At 33.2% G+C, this 17,472-nt stretch overlaps 1 protein-coding gene across 1 annotated transcript; it reads left to right on the top strand.

Annotated features, from left to right (window-relative positions):
- The first annotated feature begins 1,921 nt into the window (after window positions 1-1,921).
- Window positions 1,922-3,247, top strand: LOC146927196 (auxin-responsive protein SAUR36-like). The gene has a single exon (XM_085700542.1). The coding sequence runs from the start codon at window positions 2,393-2,395 to the stop codon at window positions 2,888-2,890; it is 498 nt and encodes a 165-aa protein (XP_085556668.1). The 5' UTR covers window positions 1,922-2,392; the 3' UTR covers window positions 2,891-3,247.
- Window positions 3,248-17,472: the final 14,225 nt, after the last annotated feature.

The following is a 17,472-nucleotide window of genomic DNA, read 5'->3' as shown; positions in this document are numbered from 1 at the left end:
TAAGACTAAGAAAATTAACAACTTGTTGCTCCAATTGTGCATTTAGATTCCTGAGCTTTTTTCCTCTATTCATTACCCCTTCCGCTCGTTGCTATTAAAGCTCCTTCGTCTTCCAGTAGGGTTGGTCCTCATCATTAAATAAACGTGAAGCCATTGTCTATTGCAGTGCTTGAAGAAAACCCTAAGTTTCACATGCAGTAAATATCGAAGGAATTGATCATAAGGAATTAGGATAATTGGAACGAAGGAATAATCTTGTTGTAATCATACATTCAAACACATAATAGTGAAAATAAAAGAAATTCTTTATCACACATTGTGAGGAGACTGGATTAGGCTACAAAGTGAGTGCAAAAGTGGCGGAACCATTATAAAAACTTAGGTTTTGTTTAGGAGTTTGGAGGGGAAGAGAAAGGATGACTTTGAGGAAAAAAATAGAAAAATCTCTCAAACTTTTTTAGAGTGTGTTTTTCTAGTGAATGATAAAAGAATACTTTATGGTTAATGTACTTTTAATTTTCCAAGTATTATAACAATATATAATGGATTAAAAAAATTTACACAAACTCCTCAAATACAATTTTTTAGTTCCTTAAATTAGGGGGATTTTATATTATGAAGAAAATTAAACCTTCCAAAGCCCTCCCTCTCAAAGATTTCTTCTTGTTTTTTTCTAAGTCCTTGCTTCCCTTCTCATCCCCTCCAAACTCCAAAACAAAGCCTTATACTTTGTTTGCGAGTTTGGAGAGAAAGAGATGAGAGGATTTAGAAAAAAAGAAAGAAATAAGTGGAAGAAATAACGACATGGAAATGAGAGGGTTTTCGGGGATTTAATTTTCTTTATAATACAAAACTCTTCTCATTTGAAGAACTAAAAAAATTACACTGGAGGAGGGTTTTGGGGTGGGTGGGTGGGTGGTTGGTTTGGAGGGTTGAAAAGAACATTTTTATTCTTAATAAAAAAATTTCATTGCTCGTACTTATACTTTCCACAAAGATTTTGCTTCATAGATTTCAAGCGGAGCACGTAGTCTAACAAATTTAGTTTTTTTATACACTTGTAACAAAACAAAACTAGCTGATAATTATATTCGATAACAAGTAAAATGATGATTAGATTTAATAAAATTTACGATTGAACTAAGTAATAAATATAAAATGATATCAAAAGATGTTTTTAAATATTATTTAGTATTCATCAATTAAGACAACAAAGTAGTAAAAAAAACTATATACTTATTATAAAAAGATGTTACTAAACAAATCTATTAAGATTTAAGAACATACTACTTCAGTCTCTATTATATAAAAAATTCACTTGTTAAGTTTATTCAATAAATAAATAAGGTATTTAATCTATATTAAGAATTAAATATATTTTATTAAATGAATTTAAATGGTAAACTTTTCTTACAAAAGAGTTCAAAAAAGTATTCCTCTGTCTCAACACAATTAAATATTTTCTTAAAAACCATGCACAAACCTTATCGACTATAATTTTGAGTCGAAGAGAGTACTTATTCTGGTCCTTATCATAAAAAACAATTGACTTTTTTAGATTTATTGTAAGTGGTGTATTTAGTATATTTATAAAGAGATACATTAATTATTTAATGACTTAAAAAATCAATTATTTTTTATAATAAGAATTGGAGGAGGTATAATTTATCCAACTAAACTCAAAACTTGGTATTGTCAAACATGTCTTTATTTCATGTCTATCCTTTCTATGACCATGAAAATTCAATGCATTAACCAAAGATTCAGTGCATGAGTGAAACATGGTAAAATAGAGAAATCCTTTATTTGCAAGAAATGAGGCACTACTACATTATTTCATTCTTATCTAAATTCATAAATGAGCATTATTATATTACAAGTATTTTTGTTTTTTCTATTTAGAATATGTGAACTACAAATCTTTGATGTTTGACTGTTACAACAACTTCACTTTGAAAATCCAACATCATAAATTTCCTCTCTTCTCTTATAAAAACACAACCTCAAATCTTATGCCACTTCATTTCCGTACCAGGTGCTCAACTACGTCTTTCTATGTTCCTTCCTCTGTCTCATTCATGTTCCAATGTTTTTTCCATTAATTCCTAACTTTATAAATTAAATCATCTTCATTTTCTTATACCCCTCTTCATCTTCTTCATCAAATTTTTCATTTTTTAACTTTCAATTCCACAACAAAAACCCACTTCAAGATCCACAAAAAAAGCTTCAATTTTTGCTTCATGGGTCATCAAATATCACAAAAAAATTTCTAAAAGTTGTGTCACTCACTGCAGATCTATGAGCCTTCTCATAGTCTCAACCACACACTAACAAAACCCATAATTTTCTCACAAAAACTGTTTTTTTTTTTTTTCATTTTGAGATAACCATGCAATTCAAGCTAGGGAAGAAAGTGATTCGGGTCAGTAAATGGATATTCCGGCGATTTCGGACCCGAACAAGATACCGTCGTCTCGGCGCCTCACCGGAGAAGAATCATTTGACGACAAAGCTTCTATCATGGGGGAATAAGTTAACTACAAAAGCAAAGTCTCTATGTTCAAAAGCAGGGTCGGGTAAATTTGGTTATTTGCCGATAGGGTCCGACCCGGTTGAGCAAAGCGGTTCACCGGTACCGAAGGGGCATTTAGCGGTGTATGTGGGGCAAAAAGACGGTGAGTTTCGGCGGGTTTTGGTGCCGGTGGTTTACTTCAATCATCCTTTGTTTGGGGAGTTGTTGAAAGAAGCTGAGAAAGAGTATGGGTTTTGTCATCAAGGTGGAATCACTATTCCTTGTCGGGTTACCGAGTTTGAACGGGTTAAGACCCGAATAGCAGCTGGGTCGGATACGCGGAGATTGGCGAGGCGGAGACATTTTGACTGCTGATTATTAGTTGGGATCCTCTCAATTTCTCGAAAGAAATGGAGGGTATTGACATGGTGTCGAGGTGGAGACATTTTGACTGATGATTAGAAGTTAAGATCCTCTCAATTTCTCGAATGTAATGAAGGGTGTTGACATGGTGTCGAGGTGGAGACATTTTGACTGATGATTAGAAGTTAAGATCTTCTCCATTTCTCATGTATGAAAGGTCTTAGATAGACACAAGTGGCATGTTAGTAAGACATTTTTTAAAATGTTTTTTAGAATAGTCTTGCATGTATTTCATTTATGTCTATAAATATATCTTGTCTATAATATAAAGAATAGAGTTGATGGTTATCATGAATTGGTGATTGAAAATATTTTTTAGGTATTTTTTTTATTTTTTTTTTACAAAGGTATTTTTTATATTTAGATGTTAATTTTAATAGGAGTGTTATTTGAACAATTAATTTGGTGACAACTTGTTTGACAACCATAATTTACAAAAGAAAAAGTAGTATTGGCACGGAAACCATAACAATAGAGAGATAAAGTAAAAAATAATGTGAGTATGAGAAAGAAAGTTGTCACAAAAGTTGTCACCAAATGGATGTTCGAATATCATTTCTCTAATTTTAAAGTAGCTCTTATGAAATATTTGAAATAGTTTTGGTTTTGGCTGGTTATTTGAATATTTGTGGAAGACACTATTAATGGAGAGCTAGGATCTCTCCATTTTTGCTCTCTATTTTCTCTCTTCATTTCTATTGTTTTGAAGACTATTAAAGTGTGAATAATTGTCCACTAAACATTTCATTATTGTATTTATTTTTCTAAACCTTTGGAGATGAAAAAAATGGAGGATAAAAAACGGAGAAGAGTTTTATTCGTTAAGGGATCTAGTGTTTATGGCTACGAGTCAACCCATGAATAGTGTCCAACTGAAATTTTAGGTTCAATCCGAACATACCAATTCAAACCTAATGCGTTTCTTTTGAGAACAACTCAAAGGTATTATGATTTGAATAACACGTTTAATATTTTGAATCCGTGAACCCAAACTGCTGATGTGGGATATATTTTTTTTTAACTATTTTTAAAATAGAATTTGTATTTAAGACAACTTTCTTATAATAAATCCCTAAGTATAGAACCTATTATGTAAATCATGGAATTATGAAAGTTATTCATAATATTATATTTATTGATATATTTAGAAAAAAATATGTTTAGAAGATAAAAAAATAATGTATCTAAAAATTAGTAAAGAATCATATAATTAAGGTGAACAAATACTTAAAAATATAATCTTATAGTTAGGGATAAAGAAGGGTGTAGATTTTTCATATTGTCCGCAAGTCTTTTGTGGAGGACGTAAGGTTATGAAAATAATGATAACGCCTCATTGTCATAATCAATAATATGGACAAATAAAATAGACATTAACATCATAATCAATAATATGGACAAATAAAATAGACATTAACAAAAAGATGTGTACCATTTCTCTAAAAATAAAATAAAAGATGTGTACCATATTTCAAAATAAAATAAAAATTGTACAATAGTCCGTACATAGGAAAACTTTATATGACCAATATTTGTTTGACAGTAATATGGTCATATTTTTTTATAAATTAAGAAAACCACCATTTTAGTTTCGTGTAATTCGTTCGCAGTGGACAAAGGTTTTGGCCTAGTTTCCCTTTTCTTTCTTGTACTTTCTTTTTTATTTCAATGAACTTAATGATGCTCTTTGCATCATTCTCTTTTGCCTAAAAAAAAAAAAACAAAGCGCATGGTGTTAGCAGTGAACGTGGTCGTTCACGTGTTTGTCCAGGCAATATTGAATCACAAAAGTTGGAAAGATATGAGGGGGCTCATGACATGCTCCCATGAAAGTTTCTCTGCATTATTTTATCAGATTTTTATGTGTCCCGAAATATAAGTGCTTTAGGTCAAGTGTGTTTGGATTCGTGTGTTACTTTACCACATTAACTCAAAGGTGGTGCTTCCTAATAACGATCAACAATGTATTGGAGGTTGCGCCATACTTGAAGATGTGGATCACTTATTCGTCAGATGTGATTATTTCTGCAAAATTAGGTACTTGATTACTGATTGTCTCGACTTTCTTATGTTAAATTCGGGTAATATAGTGGATCATCAGGATCGGATATCGAATTTTAAAAAATAAAATATAGTGGATCATCATATGTTTTTTGAGTGTCTATGTGGTTTTTCAAAACACGTTTGTATCCTTTTGAACATTATCTGACACTCTTGTGTGTGGGTCATTTGAAAAGAAAGAAACATGCACATTTTTCAATACAAGGAGGAAAATTTGAAATCATTATGTGACAAAATTAAGATTCAATCTTACTGGTGGTTGAAAGCGAGAAACACAACTTTTATTTTCGGCTATCATTATTCGAGACTTAATCCTCTTTAGTGTTTGACTATAGTTACTTCGCTTGTTCTCTTTTCTTGTTTTCTTTTAGTTTGTTCATTTTAGCACTTTGGTCTTGTAGACTGTATTGAATGTATTTTGGAAAATCTTGTGTTGAATGGACTTTTTGGTTTGATTGATATATTCACTTTGACCTCTTAAAGAAATAAATTTTTGTAGTGATTCAGTTGTTGAAAACAGTTTTTGGAGTATTGATATAACGTTATAATTATTTCATTAGAACATTTTTTTTTTTTACAATAGCTAAGAAGAAAGGAAAAAAAAAAGGAGAAATTAAGCTCTAGGATGGAGCACCCTTAAAACATTAAACAAGAGATTGATTTCCAATTCTTCAAGAGGAGATTCTCAAAATGATAGTTCAACATCATTTGGGTGAGTCATGTTTAGCATGAAAATTTGCACTAAAGCTGTCTTCCCTTATGGAGTGGAAAAGGTAACATCCCAAATCCAACTTCAACATATTCTGGATACTTACTATGACAGCTATGAAAATATGGTATTGGTAGGAGTTGTAGCTCTTAGAAATGAGATCTAAAACAGTTTGAGAATCTGAGTAACACAAAATTTGTAACAAAATTTGTAACCAAACCCAAACATTCCACCCACACATGAATCCAATCGATATAATCTTTGTTTCATTATATCGATGAGTTACTTTTGCTCTTAATGTTTTTCGGACGTTAAACTTCGAAATTGAACTTTTAATTTAGAAAGTGCTAGACATAGGCTTTTTAGTTAAGGGATCTAGACGAATTTTATATGTAGATTCTAGTTGCTATATACATAGCTGGATTTTTACTCACAAACAACTTTCGGAACTTAATTCTATTGTATTGATTAATTGAGCGAGACATCTGAAGTTAATAGGCACGATATATCTCTCGTCATTTGTCGGACACATAAATGTTTGATGAACAACATGTGAAGGTATAATTGAAACACTGAAAGTATATAATCCATCAATATGATACATTATCGAAATAGCTAATTAAATCTAATTCCAGCACAACTTTTTAATCTGTTAAGTTTTGTTACACTCATTGCTTTCCATTTATATTACAAACACCCCCCTTTTAAAACACTACACCTAGAATAGTAAAAATAGTGCTGAACATGTTAAATATTAGCAAGTCTCTATGATACAATAATCTTAAATACTTTGATACCGTCCATTGTGGCTATCAAATGGCGTTGTTTCTAGAGACTTGCGTCAATATTTGAACATTCCAGTGAAATTTACTATTTTAAGTCAAACATTCTGTACATACAAATTTCAATTTTATTAACAAATCGCTTATTGAAACCTACCCCTCCTAGCAAAGTTGACAAACTTTATAGAAATTATATTTGTAAAGTTTACTCATTTATAGTGAATACTAACCTTTACTATATAATTTTAAGTTTATTTCGTGTAGATAGGAATCCATGAAGATATCAGTAATTCAACATGATGTACCAGCCCCAAACGATTGAAGCAAATTATAAGTCCTTCTAGGAATACCTATCAACCCAGATGATGTTGGGACTTCTTCAGATTTTATATGCTAACCCTTTTGCAGGATTAGATCATGAAGATCCTTATGCATATATGACCAAATTCTATGAGTTTGCTGGTACACTTGAAGCACCAAAGTTAAAGTAAGAAATTGTGTTAATGAGTTATAAAGCACATACACTCTTTGGATTAAGCGTGTTCCGGTGTCAAACACGCGTCAGTGTCAGACATCGACACCGACAAGACACACATGGCTCCATTGAATTGTGATTTTATTAAATTATTATTGGTGTCAGCGTGTCAGTGTCCATGTCCATATCCAAGTTTCATAGTTAACGAGGCCATTACCTCGTTAATTGATTGACAAGGCTAAGGAGTGGTATCTTAATCAACAAACACCAGTAAAGATAAATTGGCCCAAATTTGAAGAAAGGTTCCTCAATAGATTCTTCTCTCCAAACATATTCATGGAGGCAAATAGAACTATTGCTATGTTTTCCTAATGCATCCATTAAACACTATGTGGACCATGGGAGCGATACAAGTCAATGCTAAGAAAATTTCCAAATCACGACTTCGATGAAAAGACTCAGATTCAAATTTTTAGAAATGGTCCTCAACAACAATCCTAACTCATCCTTGATGCAACAACTTGTGGTTCCTTATGTCCAAGAGCACCATTGTAGCCATAACAAGAATTGAAAGAATGGCACTCAGTTACCATAGTCTGATTAATAGAGGGATCCAACACGGAGGAGAAAACAATGAAACTCATAGAGAATAACAAAGTGTTGACTCAAATTGTTGAAGAATTTACAAGGCAGATAACAAAAATTATACAAAAGTTAAAAGGAATACAAGTTTAGACAAATCAAAATATGTCATACTTTGTACTAAAGATCATCCTACATAACAATGATCTTTGACCAAGAAAAGTAAACACATATCTGATTTATGTCTATAGTATATATGTTGTTGATAAAGATTAGAGTTGATGGATACCGTGATTGGTGATTGGAAACATTTTTTAGGTATTTTTTACATATAGATTTTATTATTAATTTTAAAGTAGCATTAAGAAATTCTTGAAATAGTTTTGGTCTTAGCTATTTGAATATTTGTCGAAGATATGGTGTAATTAAATTGAATTATGAGTCAAATAAGCACACCATACATGATTTGCACATTTCACATATGAGATACTCACATTCACAAACTTACAATGCAAAATTAATTTTCAAGAAACATCATGAACACATAACACTTCTATCTCACTTGGTACTTTATAACTTTGAACACATGTCAAAGAACGTGATAACATTCACTCAAGTAACACGTCAAGTAGAAGTCCACTGGTATGTGTTCCCCACTATTAGACAAGGGAAAACTCTTACTTCTGTGTATCCCATTGGTGCAATAGAAAAGTTAAACCAAATGCATTTCTTGTAGAAAATGCTTGTGGGTTAGTAAGTTTTATTATTACCCAATTTTATTTGTTTATATTATTAGAGAATGAAGGAAAGAAAGAAGAGTCAACTTGTGAGATTACTTATATCCAAGTAACTGTGTTTAGCTTAGTATATAATTGAGATTAGCATGTTATTAGGAGTTGTGTATGCTTATAAATACTTCATGTACTTGTCAATTCATTTATGAAAAATGAGAGTTTGTTCATTCTACACATTCCATAACATGGTATCTAGAGTCTCTCTCTCTCTCTCTCTCTCTCTCTCTCTCTCTCTCTCTCTCATCTTCATGAATTTTTTTTGTTATAAAAGTTATTTACAACAACTTTTTTCATCTTCTTCATCTTTTCGCCATTGATTCTTCGTGAATCTTCTTGCTTCTTCGTTAATTTTCTGCATAATTCGTGGTTTATGCTCAAATCGTCTTTGATGTTCTTGCACTGAGTTGCATTTTCTCGTCTTGTTCATCTTCCACCTTCATCTTTTTGCTTTGTTTTTCGCTATGCCTCGTCAAACACAACCTGATACTGAATCAGTGTTCTACGTTCATCCAAGTGAAGGTCCAAACTCAGTTCTTGTTACTCCTCTCTTCGATGGATCAAATTATCTCGCATGGAGTGGTTCAATGATTCGTACTTTTGGCACGAAAAACAAATTGAAATTTGTTGATGGTTCAATGGAGATTCCTGATGAAGATGATATGAATCGTATGGGAACGATGCAATCATCTCATTCAGTCATGGATTATCAATTCAGTTTTGTTATACCCTAATTTTGGACCTAAAAATACTAGCTCAACTCTTCTTTTCTTGCATTTCAAGTCATTTGAATTTGTCTCTGATTAATTGCATTTTTCTCTGCATTTTATTTCAATGTTATTTGCAAAATTCATGAAAAAGGGCATTTTAGTCATTTCCTATGTTAAAATTTCTTTCAATCTTTGAAAAATTGTTTGAGTCTTTCCGACTGGTTTGAATAAGTCCTTATTTCAATTCTATGTCAAAATCTATTTCAAAAATTGCATTCGAAGTCATTTTGAGTCAGTTTAGCCCCTAGGGGCATTTTAGTCTTTTCATGTGTTAAAGCCCTGCTTAATCTCTTAAAAATTGTCTCTGAGTCTTTTAATTTGCTTGTATAAGCTTTTGCTTTAAGTCTCTGTTAAAAGTCATTTTAAAAATTGCATCTGAGTCATTTTGAGTCGTTTTAGTCCCTAGGGGTATTTTGGTCATTTCACACGAAATTTCGGCAGAGAGAGGTTACTTTAAAGTACCTCATTTAAGTAGCTTGTTCATTTTAGTCCGTTTTGTCATTTTTAATCGTTTCACTTTACGTTTATTTCAAATTACATTTTTTTAAATTCAATTTTATTAATTTTTGCATTTTTAGTCCTTTTGTGTCATTTTGCATTTTGGTCCTTATCTTTTACTATTTTGCAGATTAGTCCTTTTGGTCCAAATGTACAGTCCAGTCCACATGTCAATTTTTCATTTGTCCACAAGAGTTTGTTACAAGGTCCAGTGCCACGTGTCATTATTCCATTGGTCCAGTCATCATACACATCATCTATAAATTCCAGTCATCACAGTCAATGGTCAATTTTCATCAATCATTTTCACACTTCCCAAAAATTTCAAAAAAAAGAATCAGAAAAAAAAAAGAGAAAATTTCTTTCTCTCTCTTCTAACCAACTCCACCACCGTAACCAATTCACTCCACCACCACTCCACCACCGTAACCAACTCACTCCACCACCACTCCACCACCCTAACCAATCTAAACCACCACTCAAATCACTCAATCACCACCAATGACCTTCACCATCACCGTAAACAACCTAGCAGCAATTTGAATCGACTTCATCAATCACCCTAACACAACACTGCTCTTCGATCTCAAACAACAATCACCAAAAATCAGTAAACTAAGTGCATGAAACAAGAAGGAATCAGAACTGAAACACGCACGTAAAAAGAATAACGAAGCTGAAGCAGATCAGAAAGGAGCAAGAAGAAGAAGATTCGGAATCGAAATCAAGTCAAAGGAACAAACCAGAGCTGGATCAAGTGAGGACGTGAGGGAGAAGAGAGTGAAGCAAACCGAACAATAAGTTCGAATCCAGTACTCTCAAATCACAATTCGGTAACTTTTCTCCCTTCTTAGATCTAGGCCTGTGTTTAAGCTTGTTCGAATTTTTGGTATTGGATCTGTTAATAGCATGAGAAACGGCGTTTAAAGGTGTAAAAATTTCTGGAAACGGAGAAGTTTTACTCTCCGACACGGTGGCGCCGCCACCTTTGGCCGGCAGCGACCGCGCCGGAATCTGGAAATGTTTTTGTTTACTTGAAGAAGATGAAGGTTGTGTTTAGAGAAGGGAGAGACCGATTCGGTGGAAAGGGAAAAGATGCAAGAATGACAAAGTGTGAGAACATTCCCTTTTATACCATTACAACCGGTTCGGTTTTACCCTGAACCGATCCAGGTAAACCGAACCAGTTCACCCCCTGCAGCCCAAACGAATTGCTCTTAAGTCCAATTGCGTGTGTGCTCCATTCTTTCTGTGATTTGCTGCTATTTACACCCCTTTGTTCAGTGGTTTCTTGATGAAAGTTGCTAATTACACCTCCTGCGTGTCCCTGTTTTGTGATTAAATTTCAAGAAAATTACTATTGGTTTTTGATGTTTTTTTATGTTTCTTGATAATTTTTGCTTGTTGAAAATTGATTAGAGGCGTAGAAAAATATTTTGTGTCCTTGTTAATTCAATGTCTTGATTCATGTTAAAATTTCGTTATAAAAACTTTCAAGTTTTATGAATTCTTTTGTGGTGATTTCGGCATTTGAAAACTACCTTTGGGGATGTGGTTTCGTGCCAAAATTCGCTTCAAGGTTATGTGTACTTTTGTCTTGCCTTTAGTTCACTTTTTATAAAGAATTTCATGAAATTTTAATGTGATTTTGACCTTGAAATTTTGACATATGATTGTGGTATTGGCCATATTGATTTTGGTAGTGATTTTGCCTTATGGATCCTGCGTTTGTTTGCTGTGTTGGATTTGGTTTTCTTGTGAACCTCTTGCTTCGTGAATAATACAAAAAAAACTTACATGAAATAAAGTGTAAAAAGACTCGAAAGCTCTATAATTTTGGCATTTTTGTTTCCTTGGGATTCTCATATCGTGGTTGGAATAAACCACCTGAAAATTGTCTTTAATATGAGAATTTTGGATCCAAAATTTATCTTAGTGTTATATTGAACATTTCAAGTCTTTTTACCACCTTTTTTTGGTTAAGTTTTTTTTTGGTTTACTTCTTTGCCAAGTTTCATTACTTTCCTATGCTATTTTACTTGCATCTACTTCAATCCTTATTATACCTTGTGCTACTAACCCATTTTGTTTCATGTTTCATTCATCCATAAGCACAACTCATCTCACTTCATATTCTAGTTTTATTTCCTTGCCATTTAAATTTCACGCAAAGACTTAGAATGTAAAAACTTAGGATTCTTTTGTATTTTACTTCCATGCAATTTAATTCCTTGCAAGGCCATATAATGTAAACTAGGGCATGATGTAAAAGACAATGGACTCTAATGATGTACACCGACACAAGCACCGTCACATGCACACACATCACGTAGATATTTTAGATGTATGCTTAGGCTATGCATATTTAGATGTATGTTTAGGATTGAATGTTTAGATGAATGCTTAGGATTTACACTTAGAAAAATCAATTTTTCAAAAAATATGAACAATATCACTCAAATATTTTTTCTTAATAAACCTTGGGATCAAAATCCCATTGATTTTCCTTTTATTTTCTTAATCAAACTTTAATGAATTTTAATCATACTTTGACTTCCTTTTTGCAAAATGACTAATTCAACCTCACAATTTCACAATCTTATGCCCTTGAGGCCTCTCTCTCATTCTTCAAAATCCAATTTTCAAACTTAAAATCAACCAACAAAAACAAAAACATTTTTGGAAGAGAACTACGGTGGATTTGATCCCTTAAACGGGTACGTAGGCAAGGATCAAAATTCCTTCAATTCAAATAAAATAAAAATCCAAAAACATTCTTCTCCCTCCAATTCTTCACTTAGTATACTCTTAGGCTTAATATCATCTTTCAAAATAGCATTAAAAAATAAAGCGCGCGCGTAGAAAGTAAAGACGGTTCCTATAGGATACTATAGTCGTTATGGGTGCCTAACACCTTCCTGTAGCGAAAACAACTCCCGGACCTCGATTCTCAAGGGTTTTGCTTACTTTTTCCCTTCCCAAGAAAAAATAAGATATCACCGGTTAAAAGGTTCAAACGTAATCAATGTTTGACACCCGAAAAACCAAGATAAAACAAGTTTCACCACAAATTGCTCGAACATTGGTTATTGATGAATCTGCCATTGATGCTTGGTTAGATCTCAAAGAGCGTTTTTCGAAAGCTAATAGAATACGCATTGCTACAATTCGATCCACAATCAATAACTTGAAACAAGGTTCAAAATATGTTTTAGACTACTTCACTGAGATGCATACTCTATGGGAGGAGTTGAATTCTCATAGACTTATGCGTCACTGTACTTGTCCCCATCCTTGCCGTTGTGCCGCCATGAGAAAAGATCACAATTTTAGACTTGAGGATCAGGTCATTCCATTCCTTACTGGATTGAATGATTAATTTACAGTTATTAAAAGTCAAGTTCTGATGATGGATCCTCTTCCATCAATCAACAAAGTTTACTCCTTAGTGATTCAGGAAGAAAGCAATAATCACTATGTAGCTTCTTCCATTGATGAGCATGTCTCTTTGGTGAATTCTTCTGATTCACGCAATAAGCCTTAAAGGAGAGGAAGATGATATTCTACTGGACCAAAACCTCCCAGGCATTGCAGTTTTTGTAGAAGAAATAATCACACAGTTGATTATTGTTATGCTAAGCATGGCTACCTCAATTTTCAGAAGCAAGTTCCCTCAATTAATGCTTCAAGTAGTAATGAAACAAATGAAGCTACACTAGACAGTTGCACTGATGCATCTTCACCTAGTTCCAGTATTTCACAAGAAAAGTATGATCAACTTGTTAGTTTGCTTCAACAAATGAATTTTCTTCCTTCATCGTGAACACCTCCTACCAGTGCCAATCACATCATTTCACCATCTATGTCAGGTATATCATCTATTTTCTCTTGTTCTATTTCATCTAAATCTGATATTTGGCTTTTAGACTCGGGAGCTAATGAGCACATAGTTTCCTCCACACATTGGTTCACTTCTTATCATAAAATCATACCTAAGCATATGAATTTACCTAACGGTACTTCTGTTCTTGTTCAATATGCTGGTACCATTCGGTTTTCACCTCAATTTTACCTTGATAATGTCATGTTTTCTCCATTATTCAATTTGAACTTGATTTCAATTTCTAAACTTTGTCAGTCTTTACATCTTCACTCTTAGAAGATGATTGGTTTGGTTGATCAGATTGAAGATCTTCATAGATTAGCTTTAGATTCCTTTAATCTTCCTTTATACAATAATTTTTCTGCCAATCATGTTTCCACCAATACAAATTTAACCATTCCATCTTATGCATTATGACACTTCAGGTTAGGTCATGTATCTCATAGGAGATTATCTCATATGTTCCAACTTTATCCTAGACTTACTTTTGATCATAATGCTACTTGTGACATATGTCTTTTTGCAAAACAAAAGAAATTACCTTTTGCATCTATTTTGTTAGTTGCTTTTAGCAAATTTGAACTCTTACATTTTGATAGTTGGGGTCCTTTGTCCACTACTTTTGTACATAATCATAGACACTTTCTTACCATACTTGATGATTACAGTAGATTTGTTTGGATTGTCTCTTAAAATCTAAGTCTGAAGTCTCTCAACATGCCAAAAACTTCATTTCCCTCATTGAAACTCAGTTCCATATCACTCCCAAAGCCATTAGAACTGATAATGACCCTGAATTTTTACTTCACTCATTTTATCTCTCTAAGTGTATTTTACACCATAGATCATGTGTTGAGACCCCCCCAATAGAATGGTAGAGTAGAGAGAAAATATCAACACATTCTCAATGTAGGTAAAGCTCTTTTATATCAATCCAAACTTCCTGCTTGTTATTGGTCATATGATCTCCTGCATGCAACTTTCATTATCAATAGGGTCAGTTCTCCTAATCTCCACAACAAATCACCTTATCAGTTACTACATAACAAAATTCCTGACATTGATTCTTTCAATGTTTTTGGTTCTTTATGCTATTCTACTACCCTCCAAGCACACATGTCAAAACTTTCCCCTAGAGCCAGAAAATATGTGTTTTTAGGTTACTCTATTGGTATTAAATGATCATTTCTCTTAGACATTCACTCTAGAGAGATTCATATATCTAGACATGTCAATTTTCATGAACACATTTTACCCTATCCATCTAATTTTTCATCCATAACCACTACTTGGAACTATTTTTCTTCTGATTCTTTCACTGCAAGTAATCCTTTGCATGATAACTCAACTACTCCCTCCACACCTATTATAGATCCTGACCCACCATATATTGAACCTACATCACCTACACCACCTATTATCAGAAAATTATCAAGAACAATAAATCCCCCCATCACACTTACAAGACTATGTCTGTAATCATGCATCTTCATCATTTCCTGCTTTGTTTGTCAATTTTAAATATCCCATTTCAGATTCCCTGTCATATACTAACTTGTCTCCATCTTATTGTGGTTATTCTCTGTCCATTGATTCACATATTGATCCAACAACCTATGATGAAGCAAGCATGCACACTTGTTGGCAACAGACAATGCAAGCTGAGCTTACAGCTCTTGAAAATACTGGAACTTAGAAACCGATGGATTTACCACCTAATACCAAACCTATAGGTTGCAGGTGGATATACAAAATCAAACATCATGCAGATGGAACCATAGAGAGATATAAAGCAAGACTAGTTGCTAAGGGTTACAATCAAATTGAGGGATTGAACTATTTTGACACTTACTCACCAGTTGCTAAGCTTACCACAATGAGAACTATCATTGCCTTAACTTCCATAAACAACTGGCATATTCATCAACTAGATGTGAATAATTCATTTCTTCATGGTGACTTAGAAGAAGATGTGTACAAGATTGTCCCTCAAGGTGTCACTACTTCCAAACCTAATCAAGTTTGCATGTTCATGAAATCTCTTTATGGACTCAAGCAAGCTAGCAGAAAGTGGTATGAAAAACTCACTTCCCTCTTTCTTCACCATCAATATACACAATCCATATCATGTCATTCTTTGTTTATCAAGCACACTGCTATTTCTTTCGCTGTGCTCTTAGTATATGTTGATGATGTGATTATTACTGGCGATTCACTGCTTGAATTTCAACACATCAAAACCATCCTGCATTACTCATTCAAGAATAAATATCTTGGTCAGTTGAAACACTTCCTTGGTTAGAGGTTGCACATTCTTCTCAAGGTATTTCCTTATGCCCAAGAAAATACTGCATTGATCTTCTTACTGATTCAAGCACTTACCCTTTAAACCAGTCTCTACACCTTCTGAACCATCATGTAAAATTCACCAAGATTCTAGTGCACCTTACAATGATGTCCCTTCATACAGAAGATTGATTGGTAGGTTGATTTATCTCACTAACACTAGGCCAGATATCACTTTTGCCACTCAGCAACTTAGTCAGTTTTTATCTTCCCCCCACTGAGAAGCACTTCACTGCAGCTACTAGAATCTTAAGATACTTAAAAGAAATGTCTTGGTCAAGGTCTCTTCTTTTCCAGAGATTCATCTTTGCGTATTTCAGGCTTCTCAGATGCTGATTGGGCAAAGTGCCTAAATTCTAAAAGCTCCATCTCTGGCCAATGTATCTTTCTTGGGAAATCCTTAATCTCTTGGAGAACTAAGAAAAAATTGACTATTTCAAGATCATCATCAGAAGCTGAGAATAGAGCATTGGGTGCAGCTACTTGTGAACTTTAATGGCTTCTATATTTGCTTAAGGACCTACATGTTTCACCTATCAAGCTTCATGTGCTTTATTGTGACAATCAAAGTGCCTTACACATAGATGTTAATCCTGTTTTTCATAAAAGGACTAAGCATCTTGAGATTGACTGCCATTAGGTTAGGGAAAAATTGCAAGCAGGGATCATGAAGCTTCTTCCAGTCTTATCTAAAGATCAACTGGCAGATTTCCTTACTAAGCCTCTTATTCATCAACTATTTCATCTACTCTTATCCAAGCTCGAAATTCTTGATATCTACCATGTCCCAGCTTGTGGGGGACTATTAGAGAATGAAGGAAGGAAAGAAGAGTCAACTAGTGAGATTACTTGATATACAAGTAACTGTGTTTAGCTTAGTGTATAATTGAGATTAGCATGTTATTAGGAGTTGTGTATGCTTATAAACATTTTAATTTTATAAGAGAGTTTGTTCATTTTACACACTCCATGTACTTGTTCATCTATGAGAAATGAGAGTTTGTTCATTTTACACATTCCATAACATATATTTTAATTTTATTTTAGAAACATTTAAATAGTGGAGGATAAAAATTCAAAATTAAATGAGACGGATTCATTATTTTATATCATCCATGTGTTATACTTTATTTTTCACGGGCTGGAAACTTTGTTGGCGCCAATATCTGTTTTTCTTTGATTAAAAAAATGGGCTGATAAGTGACTGGGGGGTTGGTGGGGTTAGAGATATTATGGAAGACCTAAAAAGAAACATTCAATGAATTATCTTCTACCGGAATTGCGCCAAAAATAGAAAAGTGAACTAGTGTAACGTTGAAGGTAGGAACGGAAAATAAGTAATAAAAATAACTTAGGAATAAAGTCACATTATTATTTTTTTGCCCCCCTAGAAAACTTTATTATTTTTTACCTTAATGTTACTTTCCTTGAAGAAAAAAATATTATTACTTTTATTTTAAAAACATATTTGAATGTATGCTAAAATTTGAGGGACAAAATTAGGTGTTAAAAAATCGCCAATAAACTTAATTCAAAAAAAAAAAAACCAATATTCTTTTTACTCGAATAGAAAGTTGTTGAATGAATGTATCAAAAGAAGAAGAAAAAAGTAGTAGCTCATGTAGTAACACAAGTGC

The sequence above is a fragment of the Medicago sativa genome, chromosome 4 (genome assembly GCF_051527215.1).
Source record: "Medicago sativa cultivar Bolivia chromosome 4, Bolivia_mono, whole genome shotgun sequence".
In the NCBI taxonomy this organism is placed as follows: Eukaryota; Viridiplantae; Streptophyta; class Magnoliopsida; order Fabales; family Fabaceae; genus Medicago; species Medicago sativa.
Note: the sequence above shows the minus strand (reverse complement) of the source record. Positions and strands in the feature narration are given on the sequence as shown.

Coding starts and splice junctions, on each gene's coding strand:
- LOC146927196 (XM_085700542.1), top strand. CDS start 2,393: ATGCAATTCAAGCTAGGGAAGAAAGTGATTCGGGTCAGTAAATGGATA.